Source organism: Orycteropus afer, unplaced genomic scaffold (genome assembly GCF_000298275.1).
Source record: "Orycteropus afer afer isolate SDZICR_OR568_19922 unplaced genomic scaffold, OryAfe1.0 scaffold00069, whole genome shotgun sequence".
NCBI lineage: Eukaryota > Metazoa > Chordata > Mammalia > Tubulidentata > Orycteropodidae > Orycteropus > Orycteropus afer.
In genome coordinates, this window is record NW_006921656.1 from 8,892,220 (window position 1) to 8,919,110 (window position 26,891).

At 51.6% G+C, this 26,891-nt stretch overlaps 1 protein-coding gene across 1 annotated transcript in view; it reads left to right on the forward strand.

Annotated features, from left to right (window-relative positions):
* The window catches only part of NDRG1 (N-myc downstream regulated 1), a 43,991-nt gene that overhangs the window by 7,871 nt on the left and 9,229 nt on the right, over positions 1 to 26,891 (forward strand). The window contains exons 3-11 of the mRNA XM_007940537.2: positions 9,380 to 9,485; positions 11,810 to 11,930; positions 14,780 to 14,842; positions 16,289 to 16,349; positions 17,874 to 17,960; positions 20,515 to 20,571; positions 23,732 to 23,835; positions 25,327 to 25,383; positions 26,168 to 26,219. Of these exons, the coding sequence (XP_007938728.1) occupies positions 9,380 to 9,485; positions 11,810 to 11,930; positions 14,780 to 14,842; positions 16,289 to 16,349; positions 17,874 to 17,960; positions 20,515 to 20,571; positions 23,732 to 23,835; positions 25,327 to 25,383; positions 26,168 to 26,219 (708 nt within the window). The remainder of the gene's footprint in view (positions 1 to 9,379; positions 9,486 to 11,809; positions 11,931 to 14,779; positions 14,843 to 16,288; positions 16,350 to 17,873; positions 17,961 to 20,514; positions 20,572 to 23,731; positions 23,836 to 25,326; positions 25,384 to 26,167; positions 26,220 to 26,891) is intronic.

Consider the following 26,891-nt stretch of genomic DNA (forward strand, 5'->3'; position numbering starts at 1 on the left):
AAAAAAAAAAATCTGGCCAGGAACGTGAGACGTGAGTGGGCTTCTATTTAACCCACTGGCAGGTGAGCTGATGAGGGATTCCGGAGTCCACAAGCCCCAACGACTCGGTCTCTGCATTTCCCGGTCCCTTGTCTGCTCACTGAGCTGGTCCAGCCAGCCAGGTCCCAGGGTGTTGAGCATGAGAAGTGGGAGCTGCTTTCTTTCCTCAACCTGAAAGCAGCCAATGTCGCTTCGTGAAAAGTCTTTGGTGCTTCAGTGTCCTCACCAGCCCAGGCAGACCTGCCCCTCCATTCCCAACCAAAACCAAATCACAGTCACTGTGGTCGGTCCCGACTCATAGCGACACCTCCTTGAGTTTCCAAGGTATTTCTACAGAAGTAGATTGCTCAGCCTTCCTTCCGAGGAGTGGCTGGTGGGATTGAACTGCCAGCCTTCTGGTTAGCAGTCAAATGCCTTAGGCACTATGCCACCAGAGCGCCCTCCATCCCCAAAGGGGTCAAGAATGTCAGCTTTTTGGGAAAGGCATGGATCCATGCACAGTCTGTAGCCCAGAGCTCAACAGGGAGACGTTGAGACACTGTGGCCACCAGAGCAGATGGCACTGAGGCCTTATCTCGCCCTGGCTTGTAACGCCTTAGAGGAGTCTGTTTGCTTTGGCCTGCGTGATGCTTTAGGGCAAACTGATCGATGCAGGGCATGAAAGGTCCTGCCAGCTGCTCTGGGACCCTGCCCTGCCCTTCCCGGGAGAGCTTCTGGAGTCTCGGAGCACGGGGGCGGCCAGGCAGCCGGAGGTGCCTTGGCTGGGGAAGGACGCCGTCCTTTGAACTGGCTCTGCTAGGGAGGAATCTGGCTTCAAGTTCTAAGTGGTTGTGTTTGCCAGTGTGATGAGGGGGGAATGTGGGAGTATTCTGGATTCCAGCTTATTTTTCTTTGGCTAGAATTCCAAGACTATCAGAGATGGCAGATGCAGCCCTACGCCTTCTGCTCCAGGTCCGCTGGTGGGAGGGGGGGGAGGGAGTGCAGCCTGAGAGAGGAAAGACTTGTCAGAGGCCGTTGAGGGGAGGAGGGAAAGAGGGGGTGAATATTTGCCCATCCACTGTCTCTCTGCTTCCTTGTCAAGGGGGGTGATGTTACCAACATTCAGAGATGTTTAGGGACTTGCCACTACTGTTGAGATGCGGGCAGTGGGGGTCCAGAGGGGGACGTCTTGCTTTCTGTATGGGAGACCTGGGTTTGGTTCTCGGCCCCATGCATCTGAAGTGCAGCCACCGCCCGTCCGTCACCACCCGTCATGGAGGCGTGTGTGTTCTGATGCTGAGCAGGTTTCAGCAGAACTACTAGACTAAGATGGACTGGGAAGAAGGGCCTGGCAATGTACTCTCCAGAATAAGCCAGTGACAGTGTTGTACTTTGCGCTGGACCGATCCCATTGCACACAGGGTTGCCATGACATGGAGTCAATTGATGCAGCAAACAGCTGCCAGGATGGTTCTCCATTTCGGTCCGTCCAACTCTCTGGTAGCATGGTGCCTAAGGCACTTGACTGCTAACCAGAAGGTTGGTGGTTCAAACCCATCAGCCACTCCTCGGAAGGAAGGTTGGGGGCAATCTACTTCCTTAGCGATACTGCTTCGGAAACCCTAGAAGGGGTCGCTATGAGTCGGGCTGACTCGACGGCACATAACAACAACAACAACAGCTCCTTGCAGTGTGATGTCATGGAAGTCCTACTAGCTGCCCTCGCTTCAGCCCTAAGCCCAGGTGTGGTGCCTGGTCCTTTCCTGCATCATCTCACTCAAACTCCCGACAACCCTGCAGGGGACTTCCTGGGACCATCCTCACTGTAGAGTTAAAGGTACACGGCCCAGTGTCACCCAGTGACGAGGTAGATGGCAGAGTCCAATGTGTCCTCACATCTGGAGCCAAAGTCCATATAACGAATTGTGGGGCAGGGACGGCAGACCTAACTCACAGACCCAGTGATTTTTCTATTGCCCGAAATGGCCTCTCCTGTTGGAGTTAATTGGAGTTGATTCCTCCCTCCTGGATCTTTAATTTCGGGTGGTTGATTTGATTTTGTTTCCATGGGAATCTGTGTGTGTGTGTGCTCTCCGGGGCTGTCTGGAAAGTGAGCACTATCACCCGCAGTGCTGGGGAGACGGGCAGGAGGGGCCAATGAGCAGGGTCTCCAAGGCCTGGCGCTCCCAGACTGGTGGGGTTGGGCTAGGCCTTGGGGTCTCACCTCTTACCCTTCCACGGGAAAATGGAAATGGCAACCTTTTACTAAGTTCTCTTTCATAGCTGCTGCTTGTTCTCACGCGCCCTGGCTGCCGGTGGCCAGAACCCAGGCTTGGCAATCCTCCACACACCATCTCCTGTCCCCCATCTCCCCCCTGCCCCACTTCCTAGCAGAGTCAGGGGGACTTAGAAAAGCCCAGGGACAGATGGCCCAGGCCCTTGGCTGGGTCAGCGTGAAAGGGGCTTTGGGAAATAAAGCCTGCACTGCCTCCACTCCCTTGTGGGTTTCCTGGGCCTGCCATCCACGTGGAGGGCCGCCCACCTGCTTTTCTAAGGTACAGCGGTCCTGTCACACTGTCCAGTCTGGGCTGGACACAAAGTCCACCACGAAGTCAGGCAGAAGGGGGTTCAGATCCAGCTCTTTCGTTTGCTAGCCAGATTCCTTGCCAGCCACTTGACGTCCCTGGGGCTTAGGTTTAATCTGGGAAAAGGGGGGAGGGGTGCCGATGGCCCCAAGGGGGCCTAGACCACTAAATAAACCCAGCATCCGACTGGGCAGCAGGCTGGTTTTGACACCCCAGCCCCACCCCTCATTGGTCCACGCTTCCTCTTCCCAAGAAGGCCTTTCGTTGTCATTCTCTTTCCCTTGGAGAACTGAGGTCTTCCATCGGACTCCAGCTCCAGGCCCTGTTCCCACCCTGGCCCCTTTCTCCACACAGCAGCCTCCTGACTCGAACCCCCTCCGTTCTTCTGAGAGCTGAGAGGACGACTAAAGCCTGAGCAGTCGGAGGGGCAGCTCAGGGCCAGCTTGACCGTTTTATCTCCTAGATGCAGCCCCAGGGCTGTGGTGGGACTTTGGACTTAGGAAGCCCAAGGGTTTACCTCGGGAGTCCTGGTAGAGAAACAGTTAAGCGGTCAGCTGCTAACCAAAAAATTGGTGGGTTGAACCCGTCCAGTGGCCTGTGGGGGAAAGACCTGGTGATTTGTTCCCATAAAGATTTCAGCCTAGAAAACCCAGTGGGGCAGTTGTAGTCTGTTACATGGGGTCGTTGTGAGTGAAAAATCGATTCCACAGCATCTAACAACCTCCAGCTTGTGCCCTTGGTGCCTAAGCCTCAGCTCCCAGGCTGGCTTTTCCCTATCTCTTCAGGGGCTCGGGTAGCATAGTGCCTAAGGCATTTGACTGCTAACCAAAAGGTGGATGGCTCAGACCCACCAGTCACTCCTCGGAAGGAAGACTGGGCAATCTACTTCCATAGAGATACCGCCTCAGAAACCCAAGGAAGAGTCAAGGAGGGATGGAGACGGCAGTGAGTTTGGTTTTACGGTTTTGTCAGGGGCTGTGTTGCTAGGACCTGGACCAGACCCGCTGCATAGCCTTTACTCAGCAAAAGGGTGACTGGCCTTATCTGCAGATACTCTAGTGTTCCTCCCACAGACACACTGCCCCAAGGGCACAGCCATGCCTCCCTGTCCCCTTCTGTAAGCACAGACCATAAACAAAGACTTGTGAGTGAGTGTGTGTGTGTGTGTGTGCATGTGAGTGTGCACATGCATGGGAGGGGGGACGGCGGGGGTGGCCACATTGCTTTACAGAAAGACAGTATGGAAACCAAAATCCAAACTCACTGCCTTCTAGTAGATTCCGACTCACAATGCCCCTAAAGGACAGAGTAGAAATGCCCCATAGGGTTTCCAAGGCCATAAATCTTTGCAGAAGCAGACTGCCTCATCTTTTTCCCACAGAGCGAAGGGTAGGTTTGAACCACCATCCTTTTGGTTACCAGCCCAATGTGTTAACCACCACCCCACCGGAGCCCCTAGCGGGATGGAGGGAGCTGATACTCCCTCGAGTCTCTCAAGCTTTGCTTTTCCTGCCTCAGTAGGCCTTGACCCTAAGATTTGCTAGACTGAGGGCAGAACAGGGCAGCCCACCCAGCTGAGCGGCTGACTTAGAGCCTGCATCGCCTCTAGAGCCAAATGCACTTTGTGCATCCCCCAGAGCCTGCTGGGAAGAAGGGGATTATGGAGGGGGCAGCAGCTGGTGCCCAGAGGCCCGGGGTCATCCAACCTTTGACTTCAGCCATCAGAACGGGCCCTTGTGGCTTTGTAGTCATTGTCTTTGGAATGTTGCCCGTAACTACCAAAGTGGAGGGAAATACCGCAATTTGTAAAACACTTCTAGGTCTGTTCCATGGTTTCAGTCTTGGGAGCTGCTCACTGGAGGAGAGGGGCTTGTTACTGATCTCATTTTACCGACAGATAGCCGCCAGGTCCGTGATAGGTTTATCGTTAGGATTAATGTCTCTCAACAAACTACTGCCTTTGAATCGCTTCCGACTCATGGCCAGGCACACATTTCGGAGTGAAGTTGTGCTCCATGGGGTTTCCAATAGCCGTGGCTTTTCGGAGGCAGATCCCCAGGAGCCTCTGGTGGATTTGAACTGCCAAGCTTTCAATCAGCAGCCCAGTGCTTAACAGTCTGCTTCACCCAGGGACGCCTTCACTCAATAAGCAATGCTCTAGTACAACTGGCTATGAATGTCCCCCAGCCCCAGAATCCTTCCAGCTTACTGCTCTGTTATCCTGAGCATGTAGCTTTTGTCCTCATGCTTATAAAATGGGTGCTGAAGCCCCAAGCATCTCCTCCATGTTCCAGGTAGGGAGGAGGTAGGTGGAAGGGTGAAGAACTAAAATCAAAAGGTCAAGTGTAGCCCTTTAAAAAAATTCTCCTGGAGGCCCCTGTAAGTCCTGCTGACATCTCTGGCCAGAACCAAGTGTCCTGCCCATCCTTGGCTGCAAGCCTGGGGAGGGGAGAATTGGTACATTGCTGCTTGGTTCAAAACTGGAGTTTTGTCATCAAGAAGAAGAGAAGAACACATGTTAGGGAGGGTAACCTACATAGTCAGCCATTTAAAACAAAAACCCAATGCCATGGAGTCAGTTTGGATGTATAGCCACCCCATAGAACAGAATAGAACTAAACTCACTGTCATCGAGTTGATTTGACTCATAGCAGCCCCTCCTTGAGTTTCCAAGGCAGTATCTCTATGGAAGTAGATTGCCCAATCTTCCTTCCAAGGAATGGCTGATGAGTTTGAACCACCAGCCTTCTGGTTAGCAGTCAAGTGCCTTAGGTATGCTTCTGTAAATATTATGGCCTTGGAAATGCTATGGAGCAGAATAGAACTGCTCCATAGCATTTCCAAGGCCATAATATTTATGGAAGTGGACTGCCCTATCTTCCTGCCATGATGCAGCTGGTAGATTTGAACTGCTGATGTTAAAGTTAGCAACTGAATCCTCAACCATTGTGCTATCAGGGCTCGTTTAGTCTATAAAAAAAGCTCCCAAGCCATACTGACAGCGCAATAGATGAAAGACTGGAGGCATGGTTAGTGGTAGTGCTGTTTTACCTGTTTGAAGGTGGTGTAGACTGTGGATCTTAAAGCATCTCCTCTAAACCAAACCCTTCCTGTGCAGTGCCAGTCTCCCCACTGACAGCCAGCAGTCTGACTGGGAGACAGTTACTTGTAATCATGGGACATGCTACAGAGAAGAGAGCAAATGACCACATGTCCTCTGAGCAGTGGGTGTTAGAACAGGCTTCCCCAAGAAAATGATGTTTGTGTGAGGCTTTCTCAGCCTGACACACCTGCCTGCAGACACACACACCCCTGCAGGGTGGGCACAGATGCACATGGCAGAAAGGAGTAGGTTATATTTCTCTACTCTGTACACCAGCGTGTCCCAGGGTGTGATCCATGGATTGCATGTCCTTGGAAATGCTGGAGAGAAAAAGTGACCTGCAGTCAAAGACATACGGATGCTGGCTACCCACATCCCCTTTGGCCATGTGCACTGCCTATTAAAAGTTTGCTTAACCCTTTCTTGGCATAACACCTGCCACACATTGTAAAACAGACAGCTGAAGAGCACAGGCTTTGCACTCTGACTGTTCTCAAGTTCAGTCCTGCTCCAGCGTTCTGGCTGTGTGACCTTGGGCAAGTTGCTTAACTTCTCTTGGCCTCAGCATCCTCAGCTGAAAATGTGGACAGTAGTTCCCTCCTGGGGCCATTGTGTGGATGCTGCGTGAGAACATGCTTCATATCCACATTAAGACCCTCTGCTACACGTAGTGGGAGTCCCCTTTCTGCCTGAGGCATGTTCCAAACTCGACCCTCTGGACACTAAAAGACCCCAGGGTAGAGGCAGTACTCTCATGGAGGCTCAGAGGGGCTGGGGAAGGACTGAGCTTGGGCTTGAACCCCGAAGGCCACAGGCCAGTGGAGAACACTGCCTGGCTGGGGTGGACATCTATTTTTAGGGGGAGCTATGTGGTCAGCTGGGGAGATGGGGCCGTTGAGACAGAAGAGACAATAGGGACTGTGGGGCCCACAAAGGGCTATTGTTCCTGCCGTGGGCCAGGCCTCAGTGGGGGCTGGTCCATTGCTCCATCCCGGAGTATTCTTCCAGTGTTGGCTCTGGATGGTGAGGGGAGGTGAGAGGGGGCGGGAGACAGGGAGGGCTCTGTGTCCCAGGGGCCTCATTTAGTGATAAGCCAGATGCCTGCCAGGACCTCTGTGCTGGGGTAGCCGTGCCTTTGTTCTCTGAGGAGGGGCACAGGCTGCCCACTCTCGGCCCTGTTTACACCCTTGTGAATCCTGAGCCCTCCCTGTGATGTTAGGATTACTCTCCCCATTTCACAGGCACAGTGGGGGCTGGGACTTTTCAGAAGCAGATTGGCAGGCCTTTCCTCTGAGGCACCTCTGGCTGGGTTCAAACTGCCAGCCTTTCAGTTAGTAGCTGAGCACCTGACCGTTTGCACCACCTGGGGACTCCAGTACCAAATCCATTGCTGTCAAGTCAGTTCTGACTCACAGCGACCCTGTTGGACAGAGAACTGTTCCATACGGTTTGCAAGGCTGTAATCTTTTTTTTTTTTTTTTGGTCCACACCAACCAAAGTTTACTAAAGAGAGAGGAGAGGGAAGAGGGCTTGTGAGGGAGACAGAGGGGCTCTCGCGATGCTTAGCCTCCAGTGTCTCCAAGGCTGTCATCTTTACAAACAGACTGGTGCAACAAACTGCCGCATCTTTGTCCTGCCAAGCAGCCGGTGGGTTCAGACCACCAACCTTGCAGTTAGCAGCTGAGCACTTAACCACTGCACCAGCAGAGCTCTTTTAGGGACTTCAGTCATAGGTACTGAATAAATGTTTGTTCAGTCAAACGGAACGGATCTGAGTTTTCATAGGTGAGAAGCAGCAGAGATAGGTTCTATCCCTGGTCTTTGTTCACAGTTCTTGCTGCATCTCACTGCCTAGAACTAATTGTTCCCAGCCCCAGAGCAGCTGAGGGACTGGGCACAGTCCCAGTATCCCCGGAAAGTAGCCAGGTGCTGGGCTGGTTCCAGTGAGTCAGTGAGAACTGGACAGGTAAGCAAGAGCTGGGGCTGGTCTCTGTACAGATGAGAGCTGAGTGGACAGGCAGGGGCGGGGCCGGTCCCCATGTACAGATGAGAGTAGGTGGGTAGGCAGGTGCTGGGGCTGGTCCCAATGTGTTGATGAGAGCTGAGCAGGTGGGCAGGAACTAGGAGTGGTGCCATGTACGGATGAGAGCTGGGCAGGTAGACAGGTCCTGGGGCTGGTCCCTGTGTGCAGATGAGAACCAGGCAGATAGGCAGTGCTGGGGCTTGGGCCCCTTGTACAGATGAGAGCTGGGCAGGGAAGGTACTCACCCAAGTCCACGGGCTGCTGTGGCCCAGCCCTTCTCCTCCAGTGTGAGACTATGAGCGCTGACTTTTCTCCCTCCTTAAACATGGCAGCGACCCATGTGACTCTCACTGAGGCTGGCTTCTGGGAGCTGGCTCACCAGCTTCCGGAGTGTTACGTATTCCACTTGGATGCATCATTTACTGTTTGGAAGAGAAATGCCACATGCTAACCCAAGGTGGCCTTCTGAGGTGTGAATGGTTTGGTTTGACTTGTGGAGCCTCTCAGAGTGTGAGTAAGAAGAGGGTGTGGGGACCGTGGAGACAGACAGGCTGGGTGGCTGCTGCCTCCACCACTTCCCAATTGGGGGACCTAAGACATTTGTTGCTGTGGAGTCAACTCCAACTCCCAGTGCCACCGTGGTCAGAACTGTCCTCTGTCAGGTTTTTAGTAGCTGCATTTTTGAAAGTAGATTGCAGGTCTTTCTTCCCAGGTACCTCTGGGAGGATCTGAACCCCACCCCGCTCGGTTAACAGCCAAACTTGTTAAGCATTTGCACCGCCTGGGAACTCTGGGATTCTTCTGGTCAGAAGTGGCATGGCTATTCGTTGGTCCACATAACTAAAAAATCCCAGGTGGTGGATGCCAGCACCAAGACCTCTTTTCCATCTCTGGGCTGGTTGTATTTTCAGACAGGCTCTTGCCTTGTGGGCACTGTATGGCTGCTGCACACCCAGTCCTCCCAGCCTGGCTAGGGCAAAGTGTAGTCTTCTCAATAGCTAGAAGGGCATCTGGTTGGCACTGATGGGTGTAACTCAACTCATGTGCCCTCCCCTGAGCCAGTCATTGGCAGCTGACTGAGGAGGTGAGATGCCCTGATTGGCCTTGGCCTGAGAAACATGATAGAGGAATTGTGTCAACAGATCTGTTGGACTGAGAGTGGCAGTGAGGTGGACTTCTCAAGGACATAAGGGATGTTCTTGGAACATTCTGGGCAGCCAGGGTCCATCACAGGTATGACCACCTGTGGGACAAGTGAGGCCCAGGGCAGGTAATCAAGGAAGCACATACTTTGGTGGTCTTGCATTTTCCAGATGGAGAAAACAAGGTCTGGCGCAGGGAGGGCTCCTGGTGCCGGTGCCTTCCTGAGTTTTGTATAGTTAGTGGTGTAGTCTGAATGAGGATCCTGTCCTCTGCTTCCTGACTGAGCTCTGCTTCCCCTACCCTCCCTTGTTCTGGGAGCTCCTGGGAGTGGTCAACTGCCAGAGAATTCTCCTCCTTACATCTGAGGTCTCACAGTCAAATGAGAAGGGTACTCAGAGTTTCCTCAAAGCCCAACTGAAGCATGTTGGGTGTCTACAGGAAATCCATGTAGCTTTCCAATGTTGCGGATTCTGCTTGACCAGCCTCCATCTGCCCATCTTTCTTCAGGAGCAGGACATTGAAACGTTACATGGCTCCATTCACGTCACACTGTGTGGAACTCCCAAGGGGAACCGGCCCGTCATCCTCACATACCACGACATTGGCATGAACCGTAAGTTCTCAGGAGACATTGTCCCTGGCCAGCAGCTTCTACTGAGGTGGGTGGAGGAGGGCAGGGAGAGAGGTGGTGGCAGGGAGGAGGCCCGCTGTTTCTCTCTTCTGGGACATCCTGAAGCTGTACTTCTGGGAAGAATCTTGACCACAGACTGGAAGAGACTGGAATGCAATGCCTGGGAGGCTTGGAGCTGTCTGTGCTCAGAAGCTTCTAGACACAGGGAGCCTCCTTCCACCCCCACTGTCTGTCCCTATGACAGAGTTGTTTTTTTCTTTAATGAAAGAGTACAACTCAGTGGTCTGTAGTGTGTTTACAGATTGTGCCACGTCGCCACCATCAGTTTTAGAATGTTTGCATCACCTAAGAAGGAAATCCTGGACCATTTAGCAATCAGCCCTCCCACCCCTGGAGCCACTAATCTCCTTTCTGTCTCTAAGACAGAAAGCCTGTTCAGCTGTTTCATACAAGTGAGGTCATCCACTGGTGGCCTTTTGTGACTGACTTTTTTCTTAATCTTTCCAACATTTATCCACATTGAGCAAGTTTCAGTACTTCAGTCCACTGTTGGCAAATCGTCTTGCCACGTGTGGATGGACCACACTGTGTCTAGCCTTTCAGCAGCTGACAGACATTTGGATTATTTCCACGTTTTGTTTCTTATGAATAAGGCTGCTAGGAACGTTGGGAGAGTGAATTTTGAAGATTACCAAGAAGTTTTACCATATCTTCACTCCCCATTTTCAAACCAAAAACCAAACCTATTGCTGTTCATTCTGACTCATAGACACCTTTTAAGGCAGAATTGGACAGCCCCATAGGCTGTAATCTTTATGTAAGCAGATGCCACATCTTTCTCCTGCAGAGCGGCTGGTGGGTTCAAAGCACTGACCTTCCAGTTAGCTGAGTGCTTAGCCACTGTACCATGATCTCTGTACTGTCAGATTGCATGGAACAAGCTGGCTCTTGGTGTGAAAATATTGCTCTTCCTAGTGGCCACAAGGTTCACTCTCTGTGAACTTGAGTATTGTAAGCTGAATGTCTCCTTAATTTTTGGTCAATGAGTTGCCTGATTCACACTTTTTTCCTGCAGTTTAGTCACACCTGGAGATTGGGGCTAATGCCCATGGCTGAAAATCACTTCGCTCCTTCCTTCTTTTTTTTATTTTTTTCACTTTTCCCACATCTCTGTCTTGTACCCATTATGTACCAGTTCCCATACCAGGTACTTTGAAACACATCTTATTTCATTGGCCTATGACAAAGAAATGGAATGCCTTATGGTGGTGTCTCTCCTGCATTTTAGAGGGGCACATTGCTGCCTAGAGTAGGCTAACTGCTGTAATGAAAGACCCCCAAGACTTCTGTGGCGTAACATGACGTGGGTCTATTTCTCACTCCTGTAACAACTCAGTGGGGTTTTAGGGCAGACACTGCAGGGACCACTGGAAGCACCCAGGCCCCTTCTGTCTATGACTTCACCACTTTCTGGTACTCAGAGGCCACATCCACAGAGAGAAAGGAGACCTAGAGGACTGGGTAACAGGCTCAGAAAGGATAACCATCACCTGCTATGGGCCCAGCTGGTCACATGGCTGCATCTAACCGCAAGGAATGCTGTGAAATGCCACCCAGCCATGTGCCCAGGAGGAAAGAGAAGTGGTTGCATGACCTTGCTGCAAACCATTAATCATTTGTCCTTGACTCCAATTTGTGCCAACCCTATATGTGTCAGAATAGAACCACAGGGTTTTCGACAGTGACCATTTTTCTGAATGTACCAGGCCTTTCTTCTGAGGCAACTGGTGGCCTTGACCACCACCTTTTTGTTTAGCCCCCAGGGACTCTTTCCTTACCTTCCTCTGAAGACTCTCTCAAGGCCTTAGCAGTTAAGAGACTGTCAAGGCCGCATAATCAGTGGCTTTACCTGCTGTGCTTCTCCCTGTTCACAAACTGTGAGTGCCCTGGATAGGATTCAGATGTGAGGGCTCAGGGGGCCCACCTCGCACCAGGGCCAACATGGCCAGAATTGACGAGAAGAAGCTGGGCCCAGAGCAGGAACTCCTTGCAGCAGCCCCAGAAGTCTAAGGCCTGTTCCCTAGCTGTATGGTGGCATCCCCTGACCATCTTTACCACCACAACCACTCAGTACCGTGACTTAGTCCCATCTCTCATCACCTGAGGAGAGTGCGACAGGGCAAGAAAGGTCCCACGTTCTTTCCTGTCCATTCCTTCCCTCCGGCTGAGTGGCAGTGAATCCACAGGATGAATATCCCTGCTCCCAAGTAACCCCATGTCTTCTCTCTTTGTCTTGTCCTCATCAGACAAAACCTGCTACAACCCGCTCTTCAACTCCGAGGACATGCAAGAGATCACCCAGCACTTTGCTGTGTGTCACGTGGATGCCCCCGGCCAGCAGGACGGTGCTGCCTCCTTCCCCGTGGGGTATGAGGGGGGCCCCTGGATCCCCCTGAGAAAGAGGGGAAATCCTAGTAGCATGGGACCCAGGGAGGCACTAGACTCACTTTTTTGGTGGTAAAATATATATAATAAAACATTTGCTAGTGTAATGCTTTTTATATGTACAATTCAGGGATATTAAGTGTCTATATCTGGTGGTATAGTGCCTAAGGCATTTGACTGCTAACCAGAAGGCTGGCGGTTCAAACCCACTAGCCCATCCTGGGAAAGAAGACTGGGCAATTTCCTTCCGCAGAGATACTGCCTGGGAAACCCAAGGAGGGGTTGCTATGGGTTGGATCGATAGACTCAATGGCAGTGAGTTTGGGTTTTTTTTTGGGGGGGTGGGTATCAAGTTGCGTGGCCAGCCCTATTCTCCATTTGCTGCACACTTAACTCTCACAGCTAATTCTGTGTGGCTCGTGTCGTCAGCACCATTGTCTCGATTGAGAAACTGAGGCATGGGGTGGTTAAATACACAGCTGGGAAGAGGGAGCTGGGATTGGCCCTGGTCTACTGACCCCAGGTCTGTTCTCTTTGCAACATCAGGCTGCCTTATCCCTGAGTGTTTCACTCCTGTCCCTCATCGGTGTGAGGCCAGTGTGGCTTGTCAGTTGTCTGTCATGAGTGTGGAGTCACTGATCAATCAATGTCATAAGACACGAGGTGTCAGAGTAGAACTGTGCTCCGTTGGCTTTTCAGCAGCTGAGTTTTCAGTAGATCAAGCCTTTCTTCCAAGGTGCCTCTGGGTGGACTTGACCTTCCAACCTTTCAGTTAGCAGCCGAGTGTGCTCGCCATCTGCACCCCCAGGAAGTTCTGAGTTCCACTCCCTTATTTCCCTCCTTACTGGCTTTCCTGCACTGGACTCTGTCTGCTTTGCTCCACCATCTCAGATGCTGACATGTGCATGTGATCAATAACTAATTATCAACTTAATTCATGCATGCTGTTCTAATTCCTCCTCCCTGAGGCTGGAATGGTGAAATGCCTTCTCATCTGTGTCCTTCCTTGCTCCTTTTGTTTATTTTTAACACTATCCTGGACCCAAAACCAAGCCAATGGAGAGAGGACCACTGTTTCTGGCCAATCATGTCTAGTTTGTGTAGTATCTTGGCAACTCTTCCCAGCGATGCAGCCCTTGAGGATTATGGGATGCTTGGGGGAGTTTACCACTTACCTAGCATGCCTTGTGGCCCTGCTTCAACACAACGGAATCAGGCTCTGGTTACGGCTGAGGACCTGGGCACAAGGACAATGCTTTGGGTTCCTTGTGAGGAGACAGGAAAGAAAACGGGTGGGAACCCTGCTTTGGCCTTCTTTCTGGAAATTTCCAGTGCAGTGAGTGCACCCTGAGGAGGCAGGGGACAGCATGCATGGAAGGGAAGGGAGAAGCATTGCCCACAGGGCTCTGACAGAGAAGCCTGGTTTCAGAGAGACGTGGGGAGGCTGCTTGGCAGAAGTGGTGGTTGCTGAGACACTGGGAATGGAGGTAGTCTGGGAAAGGGGCTTAGTGGGGTGCCAAGGGTGTGAGACTGATACCCCACCTGGAGAGGTGGGCACAGATGGTGGGAGCGAGAAACCCCTCTGTGTGCTGCCAAGGACTTGGTGATGTTGTTTGGTGACACTGAGTTGATTCCAATGCACAGTGACCCTACAGGACAGAGGAGAACTGCCCCTCAGGGATTCCTAGGCTGTAATCTTTATGGGAACAGATGACCAGGTCTTTTCTTCCTTGGTGATGGATTTGACCCACCAGTTTTTCAGTTAGGTACCGAACGCCTGACCATGACACTACCCAGGCTCCTCAGACTTGGCAGTAGGAGACTGTTGTTTTCTGCACCCAGCAGAAGGGAAGCCCCCACTTTCTCTGGGACAGACCCCTAGAGAGCCCCAGGTCATCCACCAGTGTGTGCTCGCTGCATCTGCTTTGGTGAATTAGCTCTGAGGAGAAGGGAACTGCCTGGCTCTCCCTCAGCAGGAGCTGTGGTGTCTGAGGATGTGTTCATGAGGCCTACCGGGGCCTTCACATTCCCCAGGGCATCCCCTTCCCAGAGTCTGTGGGCCACTGATCCCTGCCACTGGACTGCCTTCTCTTAAACCTCTTCTGGGGAGGGTAGGTTCCCTAGAGTCAGGATGGCATCATGTGACAGCTGTTTGTAGGCCTGCTTGGAGAGGCAGTCAAGTGTGGTAGGAACATGGGCCTTGAAGTTTTAAGTCCATGTGAGATGTGGGTTCAAGTCCCTGCTCTTCTGTGGAACCAAGTCACTTATCTTTCAGCCTTAATGAAAGTTATGGTCTGTATTGGAGAAAGTCAGAGCAACCTTGTGAAGCTGTTGTAAGGATGAAAGGAGCTTTTCATGCCCATAAAACGCTTAGAGTGGGGCCCAGAACATAGGAAGCCGTCCATAAGTAAGAACAGCCAGTTGGCATCAAGTTACCCCAACTCATAGTAACCCATGTGTGACAGAGAAGAGCTGTGCTTCTTAGGGTTTTCAGAAGTAGAGTGACAGGCCTCTCTTTGGAGGTGCCTCTGCATGGACTGGAACCTGCAACCTTTTGGTTAGCAGCTGAGCACTTTAACCTTTGCACCACCCAGGGACTTCAATCAATAAGTGGTTGCCTGAAACAATAAAAGAGGGAGAATTAGGGATGAGTGAGGAGGTGGGGGATGCTTACCCAGTGGGTGGGGGCTCATGCATGCTGTGGGTGCTCTGGGTGACAGTTTAAAGCAAGACCAGACTCAGGGAGTGTTGCTGCATGACCTCTGCCCTTCTGTCCATCTCTGCCCCGGTGGTTGGACTTCTGCTAACTGCGTCTCCACGTCCTTCCCCAGGTACATGTACCCCTCCATGGACCAGCTGGCTGAAATGCTTCCTGGAGTCCTTCACCAATTTGGGTAAGAGTGTGGGATGACTGCCCCCACTGGGTGGGAGTGAGGGATTGACTTCCTACCCATTGGGTAAGGGTAAGGGAGCCACTCCTGCCCATTGGTAGAGAAGGGTGGCTTTTAGCACTGTTTCTGGCCAATCATGTCTATCTTGTGCGGTATCTTGACAACACTTCCCAGGGATGCAGCCCTTGAGGATTGTGGGATGCTTGGGGGAGTTTGCCACTTACCTAGCATGCCTTGTGGCCCTGCTTCAACACAACGGAATCAGACTCTCTGGTTACGGCTGAGGACCTGGGCACAAGGACAATGCTTTGGGTTCCTTGTGAGGAGACAGGAAAGAAAATGGGTGGGAACCCTGCTTTGGCCTTCTTTCTGGAAATTTCCAGCGCAGTGAGTGCACCCTGAGGAGGCAGGGGACAGCATGCATGGAAGGGAAGGGAGAAGCATTGCCCACAGGGCTCTGATGGAGAAGCCTGGTTTCAGAGAGACGTGGGGAGGCTGCTTGGCAGAAGTGGTGGTTGCTGAGACACTGGGAATGGAGGTAGTCTGGGAAGGGGCTTAGTGGGGTGCCAAGGGTGTGAGACTGGTACCCCACCTGGAGAGGTGGGCACAGATGGTGGGAGCGAGAAACCCCTCTGTGTGCTGCCAAGGACTTGGTGATGTTGTTCGGTGACACTGAGCTGATTCCAATGCACAGTGACCCTACAGGACAGAGGAGAACTGCCCCACAGGGTTTCTGTCCTCTGACCTGGATGTGAATTGAAGTTTGGAGATTAGGGAGGAAATAGCTTGTCCCACTGGGTAAACTTGAACACTGTTCTCAGTACAGTCTCTTAGTTCTGTCTGCCTGCTATGACTTTAGTTTTCCTCTGGCTGAGTAAGTCAACCCCATGACTTCCATCCACCCCTCCTTTCCTTGAGTCCCATTCCTGGTTGCCTTCCCTTTCCGACGGAAAGTTCCAGAATGGGCCACCTGAGCCCTCCCTTCTGCTCCCTGCCCTCATTCCTTCCATGCTCATTTCCCTCTTAGCTGAGCCTTGAGGAGGATCAGAATGCCTCATGGGTCTTGCTCAACTGATGTTCTTCCAAGTCTTAGACTCTGAGATAAGCCAAGAGTGGGAAGACCGAATACTGCAATGGGCCTTCCCATGAGTGTCAGACAGGCTCTCGGGTTCTTGGTGGCAGCCAGGAGGGAAGTTGGATAAAGAGGGCATGCCTCTCCAAGGTCATGCTGTCTGCCAGTTCCAGAACTTGATGTATCTCGGGCCCTCGGAGGGCATAGCTTGGCAGTGTGGCCCTGCTCACTCTAGCTTACTGGCCATGTTCAGGAGGCCTGAACAGACACTGGGTGGGGATGAGGCTCCTTAGAGACAAGGAAGGGGGAGTCTTCAGCAGGCTGTCAGTCTCCCCTTACTCTTTCCTGGTCTTAGTGGACTTCATTTTTGCTTCCAGGCTGAAGAGCGTCATTGGCATGGGGACTGGTGCGGGCGCCTACATCCTAACGCGATTTGCTGTGAGTTCTTGAGAATCTTTTTAAAAATTACATTTGAAATAACAAAATTGACTCAGAATTTGTTACAGAAGAAAGGGAAGAAACTTGGGAAAGCATCAAAAAAGCCTAAAAGGGAGAAACCATATCATAATTCCATTTCCCAAGAAATACCCAGGGTTTACGCTGTGGTGTGTGCTCTGTCCTGTGTGGATGGGGTGTGTGTGCACATACTCTCTCTCTCACACACACACATATGGACAGCTTCTTCCTCCTTTACTGAAACACTAGATCTATCCTGTGTGGAGGGGGTGTGTGTGCACATACTCTCTCACTAGATCTATCCTGTGTGGGTGGGGTGTGTGTGCACATACTCTCTCTCTCACACACACACATATGGACAGCTTCTTCCTCCTTTACTGAAACACTAGATCTATCCTGTGTGGGTGGGGTGTGTGTGCACATACTCTCTCTCTCACACACACACACATATGGACAGCTGCTTCCTCCTTTACTGAAACACTTGACACAGCCCTGCGTCCTCAGCTCTGCTCACTCCGCTGCCTGTGTTGGAGAGTCCTCGTGTCCTGGGATCCTCTGCTACGACCAGTCGTTCTTTGTAATAGCTGCTCAGGTTATGCAGTCGAGGTCCTCTTGGACCCTCAGCTAGAGCCAGAGACACATACCCAACATGAAAGTTGTCGCTTAATTACTGTGGCCCCAGGTCAAGAGTCACTGAGTCCTCTCCATCCTTACTGAGCAATTGCCTACAAATGCCAGATCCTCAGCTTATTTGGCCACCTGGGCTTTGCTCAAACCAAAAACCAAACTCACTGCCGTGGAGTCGCTTCTCACTCATAGCGACCCTGACTGGGTTTCTAAGGTGGTACATCTCGACAGAAATAGATTGTCCCGTCTTTCTTCCTTGGAACAGCTGGTAGGTTTGAACCACCAACCTTGTGGTTAGCAGGCAAATACCCAGGCACTCTGCTACCGGAGCTCCTCTGGGCTTTGCTAGAGGTTAGAAATAATTACATAAATATAGAATGGTGTGACCATTTAGGCAAAATGATTAAATGATTTTTTTTAAATGGTCTCACATACATCCTGCAGAATGTGTGTGTATATATGTATGTGTGTATATATGTGTAAGTGTGTGTGTGTGTGTGCGCGCATCCCCTATCTATCATCATCTATCTGTCTGTCTCTACCTCTGTCTATCTATCTTCTGTCTGCCTATCTCTATTTATCTTTAAGGTCCCTAGTTCCCACTAAACTGCTAACCTAGGGGTTGGGGGTTTGAACCCACTTAGCAGTGCTGCAGAGGAAAAGCCTGGCAGTCTGGTTCCGTGCAGATTCCAGTCAAGGAAACCCTATGGAGTAGCTCTATTCTGTAACACATGGGGGCGCCACAAGTCCGAATGGATGTGATGACAACTGACGACCACTCGGCAGCCTGCGCTGGCCCCAGAGTCTGCTTTGCTTTTTAAAGCTACTGCTATTTCAGACTGCAGGGTTCTCATTCTCACCTTGTGTCTTGCATTGCAGCTGAACAACCCTGAGATGGTGGAGGGCCTTGTGCTCATCAACGTGAACCCCTGTGCAGAAGGCTGGATGGACTGGGCTGCCTCCAAGGTGAGCCTGGGGGCTGGGGCTGGTGCCAGGCCTGGGGGTGTGGGGCTCTGCCTGGCTGAGCCATGGAGCTGAGGGACCTCTCTTGACCCCAGCCCTCTACCCCTCTACCTCCAGCAAAGAAAGTTTTCCTCTGCTTTGCTTATAGTAGCTAACATCTCCTCAGCTATTTGCAGCTCAGATTTAAGGACTGTGACATCTAAGTCAGGGAGACCACTGGGACACAAGGCCCTGAGCCAGCTTCGAGAGGTGGAGCTTGGGTTCATAGGTATTTGCTAGGTACTCTGTGTGTGTCAGGCTTTGCCCAAACTGCCAAGGGCAAAAGCTGAGCAAGACAAAACCTCTAAGCTTATGAATCCGCATGTTGATGGAAAAACAGAAACAAGAATCATTCCTTTAGTACTGTGACACCGGGTGGTGCGGATGGTTAAGCTGCTAACTGAAATGGTGGTCTGAGTCCACCCAGAGGCCCCTGGGAAGAGAGCCTGGTGATGTGTTGTTGTTAGGTGCCGTCTGAAACATCAGCCGTTGAAACCCTGTGGGGCACAGTTCTAACCCTGACAAACATGGGGTCAGCAGGAGTCAGAACCGACTCGCTAGCATGTGTTTGCTGTTTTGTTTTTATGTGCCACAAAGTTCTGTGATAATAATAACTATTAGCTCACATTTATTGTTTACTGTGTTCTATTTCTAAGGAGCCCTGGTGGCACAATGGTTAAGTGCTCAGCTGCTAACCAAAATGGTGGTGGTTTGAACCCACCAGCCACTCCTTGAGAGACAGAGGTGGCAGTCTGCTTCCATAAAGATGACAGTCTTGGAAGCCCTATGGGGCAGGTCTACTCTGTCTTCCAGGGTCGCTATGAGTCTGAATCAACTTGTTTGGTGTGCTGCTGTTTCCACTCTACGTTGCCATATATGCATTCATTTACTCAATTTTCCCAAGTGCGCCAGGAGGTGGGAATTGAGATAACCCCTCTACAAATGAGGAAACTGAAGCTCAGAAGGGTTGAGGGAGGTGTCCAGGTGACACCGAGTTAGGCACTAGGAGAAACAGGGCTTGCATGTAGATCTTACTGACTGCATGGTCTGTGGTTAATGTCAGCTCCCACCCAGCAGACTGCTTACACCTGCCTAACCCAGACCCTGCTGGCCGGGCCTACAGAGGTGGGGCAGACACCCCCTGCCCTGGGGCTCCAGTCCTGAGACCAAAGCCTGCAGAAGAAGGGCCCAAGCCTTCTCGGAAAGCTGGGCCCTGGCTGGCAGTCTAAGGCTCTTTGTTTATCTTTCTAAAACTCCGATTGTTTTTTTCATAAAGGCCCTAGTATTTGCCAGAGAAAAGGGGAAACCATTCCAATGGAAACAGAACAAAGCTTTGCAAACTGAGGTGTCCTGGCTTTTCGTTCTGCGAGTGTGTTTTTGCCAAGTTTGGGGCGGCTGTCAGGGGACGGGTTAGGGAGGTTTGAAAGGTCACAGCCCCGACCCCACCCCGGCCCTGCTCATCTTGCATTTCTTTCCTGAACATTCTGCCTGAATTCACAGCCCTGCCCGCTACCTGTCTGACACCCAGGAGCAGAACCCCCACCCTGGGGTCTGGTTTTGTGGTTTTGTTATTTTTCCAACAAAGGCAGTGACAGTCCAGTTGGCTCCTCGAGAGCTGTTCCAAGCCAGACGTGAAGGGACAGGGACACTGACTGTGGCTGCAGTGAGCCCAGGGAATGGTGTAGGGTTAGCAGCCGCACCATGCCCCTCTGCTGCAACCCTGCCCTGTGGGAAAGAAAACCTAATACTGGGCCTGGGACATGTGTCGTCGCCGCATGTAATCCTCACCTTGGCCTTGTGCCTCTGAAGTTCCAGGCATCCCCCTCAAGGGATGGGAAGTCCAGGGTCCAGTGTCTGCAAACTGCCTGGTGTGACACACCTGGGATGTGGCAATCAGTGCCAGTTGACAACTCCCAGACCCAGAGTTTCTCTGTCCTACCAGTCCCTGCCCAGTGCTGAAGTTGGTTAGCACACATTCATGGAGCTCCTGCTGGATACCCAGCATTTATGGAGCTCCTGCTGGATACCCAGCATTATGGAGTGCCTGCCGAGTACTGAACATTGTCACTGGGGAAAGGTACAGAAAAGAAACTCTTCAGTGACTTGGTGACCTCAGCATATTCAGAGTGAGGAAAGTGGCCTGAGAAGGAAAAGCCAAATGACATGGAGGGATCACTGGGGACTGTGATTCTGGGGTGCAGACTGGGGAGCTCAGTGTGTGTTTAGAAGAGATGGGAGAGGCGAGCTTGCGGAGTGGGAGAGCTAGGTGTGCCTTGGGTCTCCACTCAGCACTGTGTGCTGCCCAACCCAGGGCATGGGGCTGGGAACAAGAGACTGGGTGGAGACAGACCCTGTGTTCAGGGGCTCCAGATGCAGGTGATGACCAGGGGCAGGTAAATGAGCATCCGTCCAGGCAAGGCTGGGACCAGGCCGCCCTGCCCTGAGGGCAGCAGGGTTTGCCAGCCTCCTCTTGCTCCTGTTATTGCTGGCTCCTCACCGCCTGCTTTTACCCTCCTAGATCTCAGGATGGACCCAGGCCCTGCCAGACATGGTGGTGTCCCACCTCTTTGGGAAGGTGAGTACCAGGCCTGGTGTGCTGCCTTCCATGTGGCCCTGGGACCGGGTGCGAGGGACAGAGACGACAGTGGAGGGGACTGCATGCAGATGCCCACAGAGTGACATGAGCATTCCTCATTCATAACCCTCAAGGCAGTCATCCTCTTATTTTTCTATAAAATAAAATAGCTCTATTGAGGTACAGGAAACTGCACGTATTTAAAAATGTGTACAATTTGGCACATTCCGATGTGTGAGTATGCCCACAATACCTCGCTGAAGTAGAGATAATGAACAAATCCGTCGGCCCAAGGCTTCCTCCTGCCCCTCTGTAACCAGCTCCCACTCCTCCCTTCCCCTCCCCAGGCATCCTCCGGGCTGCTCTCCGTAACTGGAGATTAGTAGGCATTTTACAGATTCGCATGCACTTCATTGATTTCGTGATGAAGGGCGTCATTGAGTGTGCACTCCGTCGGCCAGCTTATTTCTCTCGGCATACTTCTTGTGAGATTCTTCCGTGCTGATGAGTGCATCAGTAGCTCCTAACTTTCTCCTGCTGACAGAAGTGTATTGTGGATGTCCCACAGCTCATTTTTCCAGTCTGTGGACAGATGCTGGGCTTACTTCCGGTTCTGGGTGATTACAAATAAACCTGTAGCCAGCCTGGCCACAGAGCTTGCTGGTGCTGGGCACTGTTCTGAGAACCTGGCAAGAATGAACTCAGGGACTCCTCCCGGCAGCCTAGGACCTGTGTGATCACTACTGTCTCTATCCCCAGTTTATGGATGAGCAAACTGAGACCAGAGAGGCTTTGTGCCTTGAGGCAGTCTCTCAGCCAGGGCTGGGATTTGATGCCATCCAGGTTGGCTCTAGAATTCCTTCTGGGAGCTTCCAGACACTGTCCCTCTGTGTACCCTGCTTGCAGGCTGGAGGGGGTTGCTATAACACTAAGAGCATATAGAAAAACCCCTGGCAGCCCACTAGCTGTGTATAGTCTGTCCTCATGAACCCTGGCCACCCTGTCCCCTGACTCCACTTTGTAACTCCAACCTGGGGCCCGACAGCCCTGGGAAGGAACCACTGTGGGCTCTAACCCCAGAGGAGGGTCAGATAACTCCTCAGGTACCTGAGTTCCGGGTGACCTGCTCTGTTACTTTGTGTGGTCCTCATGCCACCACCCACTCCTGCATGGCAGTGTGACCATCCAATGATGCCCTGTGTGATTGTGAGTCCAGAGAAGTGGGATTGGTGAGCTGTGTCCCCTGGGTTTGGTCTTCTTTCCTTGTTTGCACTTTGTTCATGTTTTATGGTGTGTTTACTCCACCCTGAGGAGCTCTTGTGGCACAATGGTTAAAGCATTTGGCTGCCAACCAGATAGTTGGAAGTTGGAACCCACCAACCATTCTGCAGGAGAAAGATGAGGCAGTCTGCTTCAGTAAAGATTTATGGCCTTGGAAACCCAGTGAGACAGTTCTACTCTGTCCTCTATGGGTGCTGTGAGTCAGAATCCATTAGAAGGCAGTGGGTTTGGTTTGGGCTTTCTTTTGTAAAGATTTACAGTCTTGGAAACCCAATGGGACAGTTCTACTCTGTCTTATAGGGTGCTTGACCTCCTGCAAGGCCTGCTTGGCCTCTGTGGAAATTGAGATTGCCCTTCTTTCCAGAAACTTCCAATCACATGAGTTAGTTTTGTTTTTCCAGTGTGAGGAGCTTCTTTTCACCTCTCATCATTAAACAATAATTATTGCTGACATCTGCATCCTATATTTACAGTTTACAAAAGACTTGTGTGCAGAGTCTTCATTAAGGTCCCCAACCTAGTGAAATAGGTACTGTTACTCCCTCTTGGTATGCTTTTTTTTTTTTCCAATTGTAGTAATGATATAGATAAAGTAAAACATTTGCCATCTCAACATTTTTTACGGTTTGGTGACGTTGATTAAGTTCGTCATGCTGTACGGCTGTCACCACCCTCCGCTCCCATTTTTTCCATCACCCTTGATGGAAGCTCAGTGCCCCTCAGCAGGTGACTCCCCTTGCCCAGGGAGGCACGAAGGAACTCCCAAGGAGCTTGGGTACCTACCTGGGAGCATAATTGCTGGGTCATATGGTAGTTCTATGTTCAATGATCCTATGGGAGCTGTCTGTTCAGTGATCCTATGGGAGCTGTCTGTTCAATGATCCTATGGGAGCTGTCTGTTCAGTGATCCTATGGGAGCTGTCTGTTCAGTGATCCTATGGGAGCTGTCTGATAAAAATGATCCTACGGTGTTTTTGTGTGAAATGATCCTATGGGAGCTGTCTGTTCAGTGATCCTGTGGTGTTTTTGGGTGAAATGATCCTGTGGGAGCTCTATGTGGAACGTGTGAAATGATCCTATGTGTGAAATGATCCTATGGGAGCTCTGTGTGGAACGTTTTGAGGACCATCCCACTGTTTTCCCCAGAAACTATCATTTCATAATCTCACCAAAAATGGATGAAGTTTCAAATTTCTCCACACCCTCACCAGCACTGTGTTTTTGTTTTGTTTTGGTATTTTTTTTAATTTATGGCCATCTTTAGCTATCCCCTCCTCCCTTTTTGGAGGGACCTATGGTAGTGCAGTGGTCAGGAGCTTGGCTGCTAACCAAAAGTTTGGCAGGTTTGAACCCATGAGCCTCTTCATGGGAGAAAGATGAAGCAGCCTGCTTCAAAGATTGACAGCCTTGGAAACCCTCTGGGGCAGTTCTCTGTTCTCTAGGGGTGCTGTGAGGTGGAATAGACAGTGGGGCTTTGCTTTCATGAAGATTACAACCTTGGAATCCATATGCGACAGTTCTACTCTGTCCTATAGGGCTGCTAGGAGTCAGAATCAACTCAATGGTAGCAAGTACGGTTTTGTTTGGCTAAGGGACTCACTCAAAAAAGGAGCCATGATAGACCCAACCTCTAGGTCCAGGCAAATTGACTTCAAACCACAGCTCCCTAAGTCCTTGCAAGTGTGCTGTCAGTGATGCTCAGACACCTGTAGGCACCCTGCACGGCTTTCCTGGAGACGCCTTCATGGCTCTGCAGCAGACAGCATTGTGGACCAGGCATTCTTAGTTTTACATTGCCCTGAATAGCCTGGAAAAGGGAGAGGCTCATGACCAGCCCAGGCAGTCCCTGCAGTGAAAGCCTTTCCCCCTCTAACGGCAGGAAGAAATGCAGAGCAATGTGGAGGTGGTCCACACCTACCGCCATCATGTTGTGAACGACATGAACCCCACCAACCTGCACCTGTTCATCAACGCCTACAACAGGTACCAGATGTCCTCAGCCAGACAGTTGCCATGTGTCAGGCCCCTTTGGGGTATCTGGGACACAGGGGAGGGAGATGAGGATTACAGAATTAGCCAAAGACGCTGCCCCTGAATTTGAGCAGATACAGTGACAGACAGTGGTGCCTGGTGAGTCATTTGGAGTCTCCTTGGGTCCTAGCACTTGACAAGGAGCTTAGCTGCTACTCCAGACCACGGGAGCTGCAAGCACAAGTGAGGCAGTCACACACCCAAGGGGCTGAGAGGTAAACGTGCTGGGCGCTTATCACAGATGAGAGCCCACTGTAAGAATTTCTGAGAGAGCACACAGCCCTCTGGGAAGATGGGAGGAATCCGAGGAGGCTTCAGGGAGGTGCGCTGGGCATTCCAGGGGTGAGCAGGACCCTGACACAGCCTCCAGCCAAGCTGGAGCCCTCTCAACAATAACAAGGTCCGTGTGTGAAGCTCTGGAATCCTCCATGCGCTCACTCAGCCCCAAAAAGGGGGACAAGATGAGCCTCATCAGGTTTGCTCCCCTCAAATGCTAATACTTTCCCATTAGGAAGCCCTTTCATGTTTATAATGCAATGAAGTATTCTCTACAGTTCTCCCAACATCTGAGTGTGGGCAAACTAGTAGTTTTCTAGTAGTCTCTCTAGTAACTGAGGAGACTGAGGCTTAGGGGTTCATATATTTAGAGACACTAAGAACTGGAGTGAGTCAGGCTGTCAGGCAGGTGGTGAGGCCACAGGACACCAGCAATGACCACCAAAGCCCACGTGCTTTCACCCTCATGGAGCATGTGAACCCACTGATGCCTCACAGAATCCCTCTGACGAGGATGCCATTATTGTCACCATTTTCTGCTGAGGAAGCTAAGGTACAGAGAGGTTCAGTAGTCTGCCCAAGGTCACACAGCCAGTAGTGGTTGTGGAGCAACATTTGAATCCAGCCTCTCTGGCTCCAGATCATGAAGCGAGGCAGGAACTTCCCATGCTGAGAGCTGCAAGGTAGCTGAGAGGCCGCAGAGCTTACCTGCAGGGGGATGGGCCCGGCCACACTAGACACAGGGCTAGCCCGCAGGGGGAAGGCTTTGCCACACCAGACTTGGGCAGGGAGGACCACTGGTGGTTTTGAAACAAGGGAGTAGCGCCACCAGGTCTGAACTATAAAGAGATCATTTGGGCTCATCAGGTTTGCTCCCCTCAAATAGAGGACGCGGGGTGGGAACACAGTAGGAAACTGATAAGGGTAGAAGGTGGGAGACCACTGAGAAGGCTGGCCATTTAGGGGACAATGAGGCTGCTGTCCCTGTAACCACTTCTGTGGACGCCAAGAGACTCGAGCATTGGGAAAAACCATGTGACCTTGCACAGGTTGAGGCTGGGGGGGGTGGCCACAATGGCCAATGGCAGGTCCCCTGGGCCTTGGGTGGGGGCTGGGGTCTTCCTCCAGGGGAGGGTCTGCTGATGCTAACAGTGCATCTTGTTGTAGCCGACGGGACCTGGAGATCGAGCGGCCCATGCCGGGAACCCACACCGTCACCCTTCAGTGAGTTGCTTTCCTTTCACCACATATAGCTGGGGTTACCTGCGGTCCAGTTGGCCATGCCGGCAGTTGCTAGCAGAGGCTTCTTTCTGGTGGGATTGTCACAATGTGGTATGGCATTGCCATCAGTGAGAACTGCACATGCTCCACTAGGGACCAAGCATGACCCAATCTGCTCAGTCTTCTCCCTGAACGAGAGGCTTTATTTCCTAGGGTATCCCCATGACCTCAATCAGAGTTTGATTTCACTTACCATGTCAAATGCTATGTTAGGCTTTGCTTCACAGAGCCTAGAGATGAATAAGACACAAGGCCCACCCCCAAATTGATCTATCAATGTAGAAGACCATCATGGCCAAAGGAAACTGATTCTACCAATAACCACTGTGTTTCATTGTTCCTTGAGGGCACCAAGTGTTTGACTTCTAAACCTTTACACATGTTGTTTCTATTGTCACTTGTGCCATTCTTGTCTGTGGTCGTGACTACCAGCAGAGTCATGCTCATCCTTCTTTGGAGAGAAGAATGTAGTTTTAAAATAAAAAGCATTGGGGTAAAGAAATGCCCAACTCATACTAAAGTGTAAATGACTACTGACCATCTCATCCCGAAAACAAAACAGAGTATGGAGGGGGGTCGACAGAAAAGGGCAGAGGGTCCTGGGGAATCTGGAAACCAAAGTAGGATTCTGTAGGATCCTGTCCCCAGCCTGATAGGTCTGGGAGTGTGAGAATCTCAACATGAGGCCGTGCTAACTAATTCTGCACCCTTCCCTCCCTGCCCTCAGGTGCCCTGCTTTGTTGGTGGTTGGGGATAATTCTCCTGCTGTGGATGCTGTGGTACGTAGTTCAGCCGAGTTCCGCTGCACCTGGGGGTTCCCTTCCAGTCTCTCCTGTGGATGAAAGTCCGTGCAGCCCGCAGGTGGGGAGCACAGTCGCTTCAGAGAGCTCAGAGAGCTGGAGGCTGAGCTCGCCTCCAAATGAGAGATGGGAATGGACCCCACCAAATGAGAAGGCACTGGGGGAGGATGATGAGAAAACAGCAGAAAGTTGGAGAGCAGCAGGGGTCAGTGGGTTCGGGAATCTTGGGCTGTTTCCATCCCTTAGCAGCTGCCAAGACCCCCAGCCTCTCTTATCCTCAGCTCCTGTTCTGAAAACAAATTCCCACTTGCTGCAGAAGGCTTATGGAGGGATTGAATAAGATAAAGTAGTGACCACTCAATCAGTGGTAGCCCGTACCTTCTTGTCTGTTTGGGTTAATGATTAGCTGTGGGGGAGACGCACAGTGCCATCTGTCGGGAAGGAGGAAGGGACCTTCACTGGTTGTCCATCACAGGCCAGATGTTGCTCCCAGGTTTTGTGGATGCCCTAGGAGATTAGTATGATGACATCATCTGACAGATGAGGAAACTGAGGCAGAGGGAGGTGACTGACCTGCTGAAGAGCAGGGGTGAGACGCCATGGAGTCCTGCCAGGCTCCAGACGTGGGCTCTGTCCCCATGCCCGGCCGTC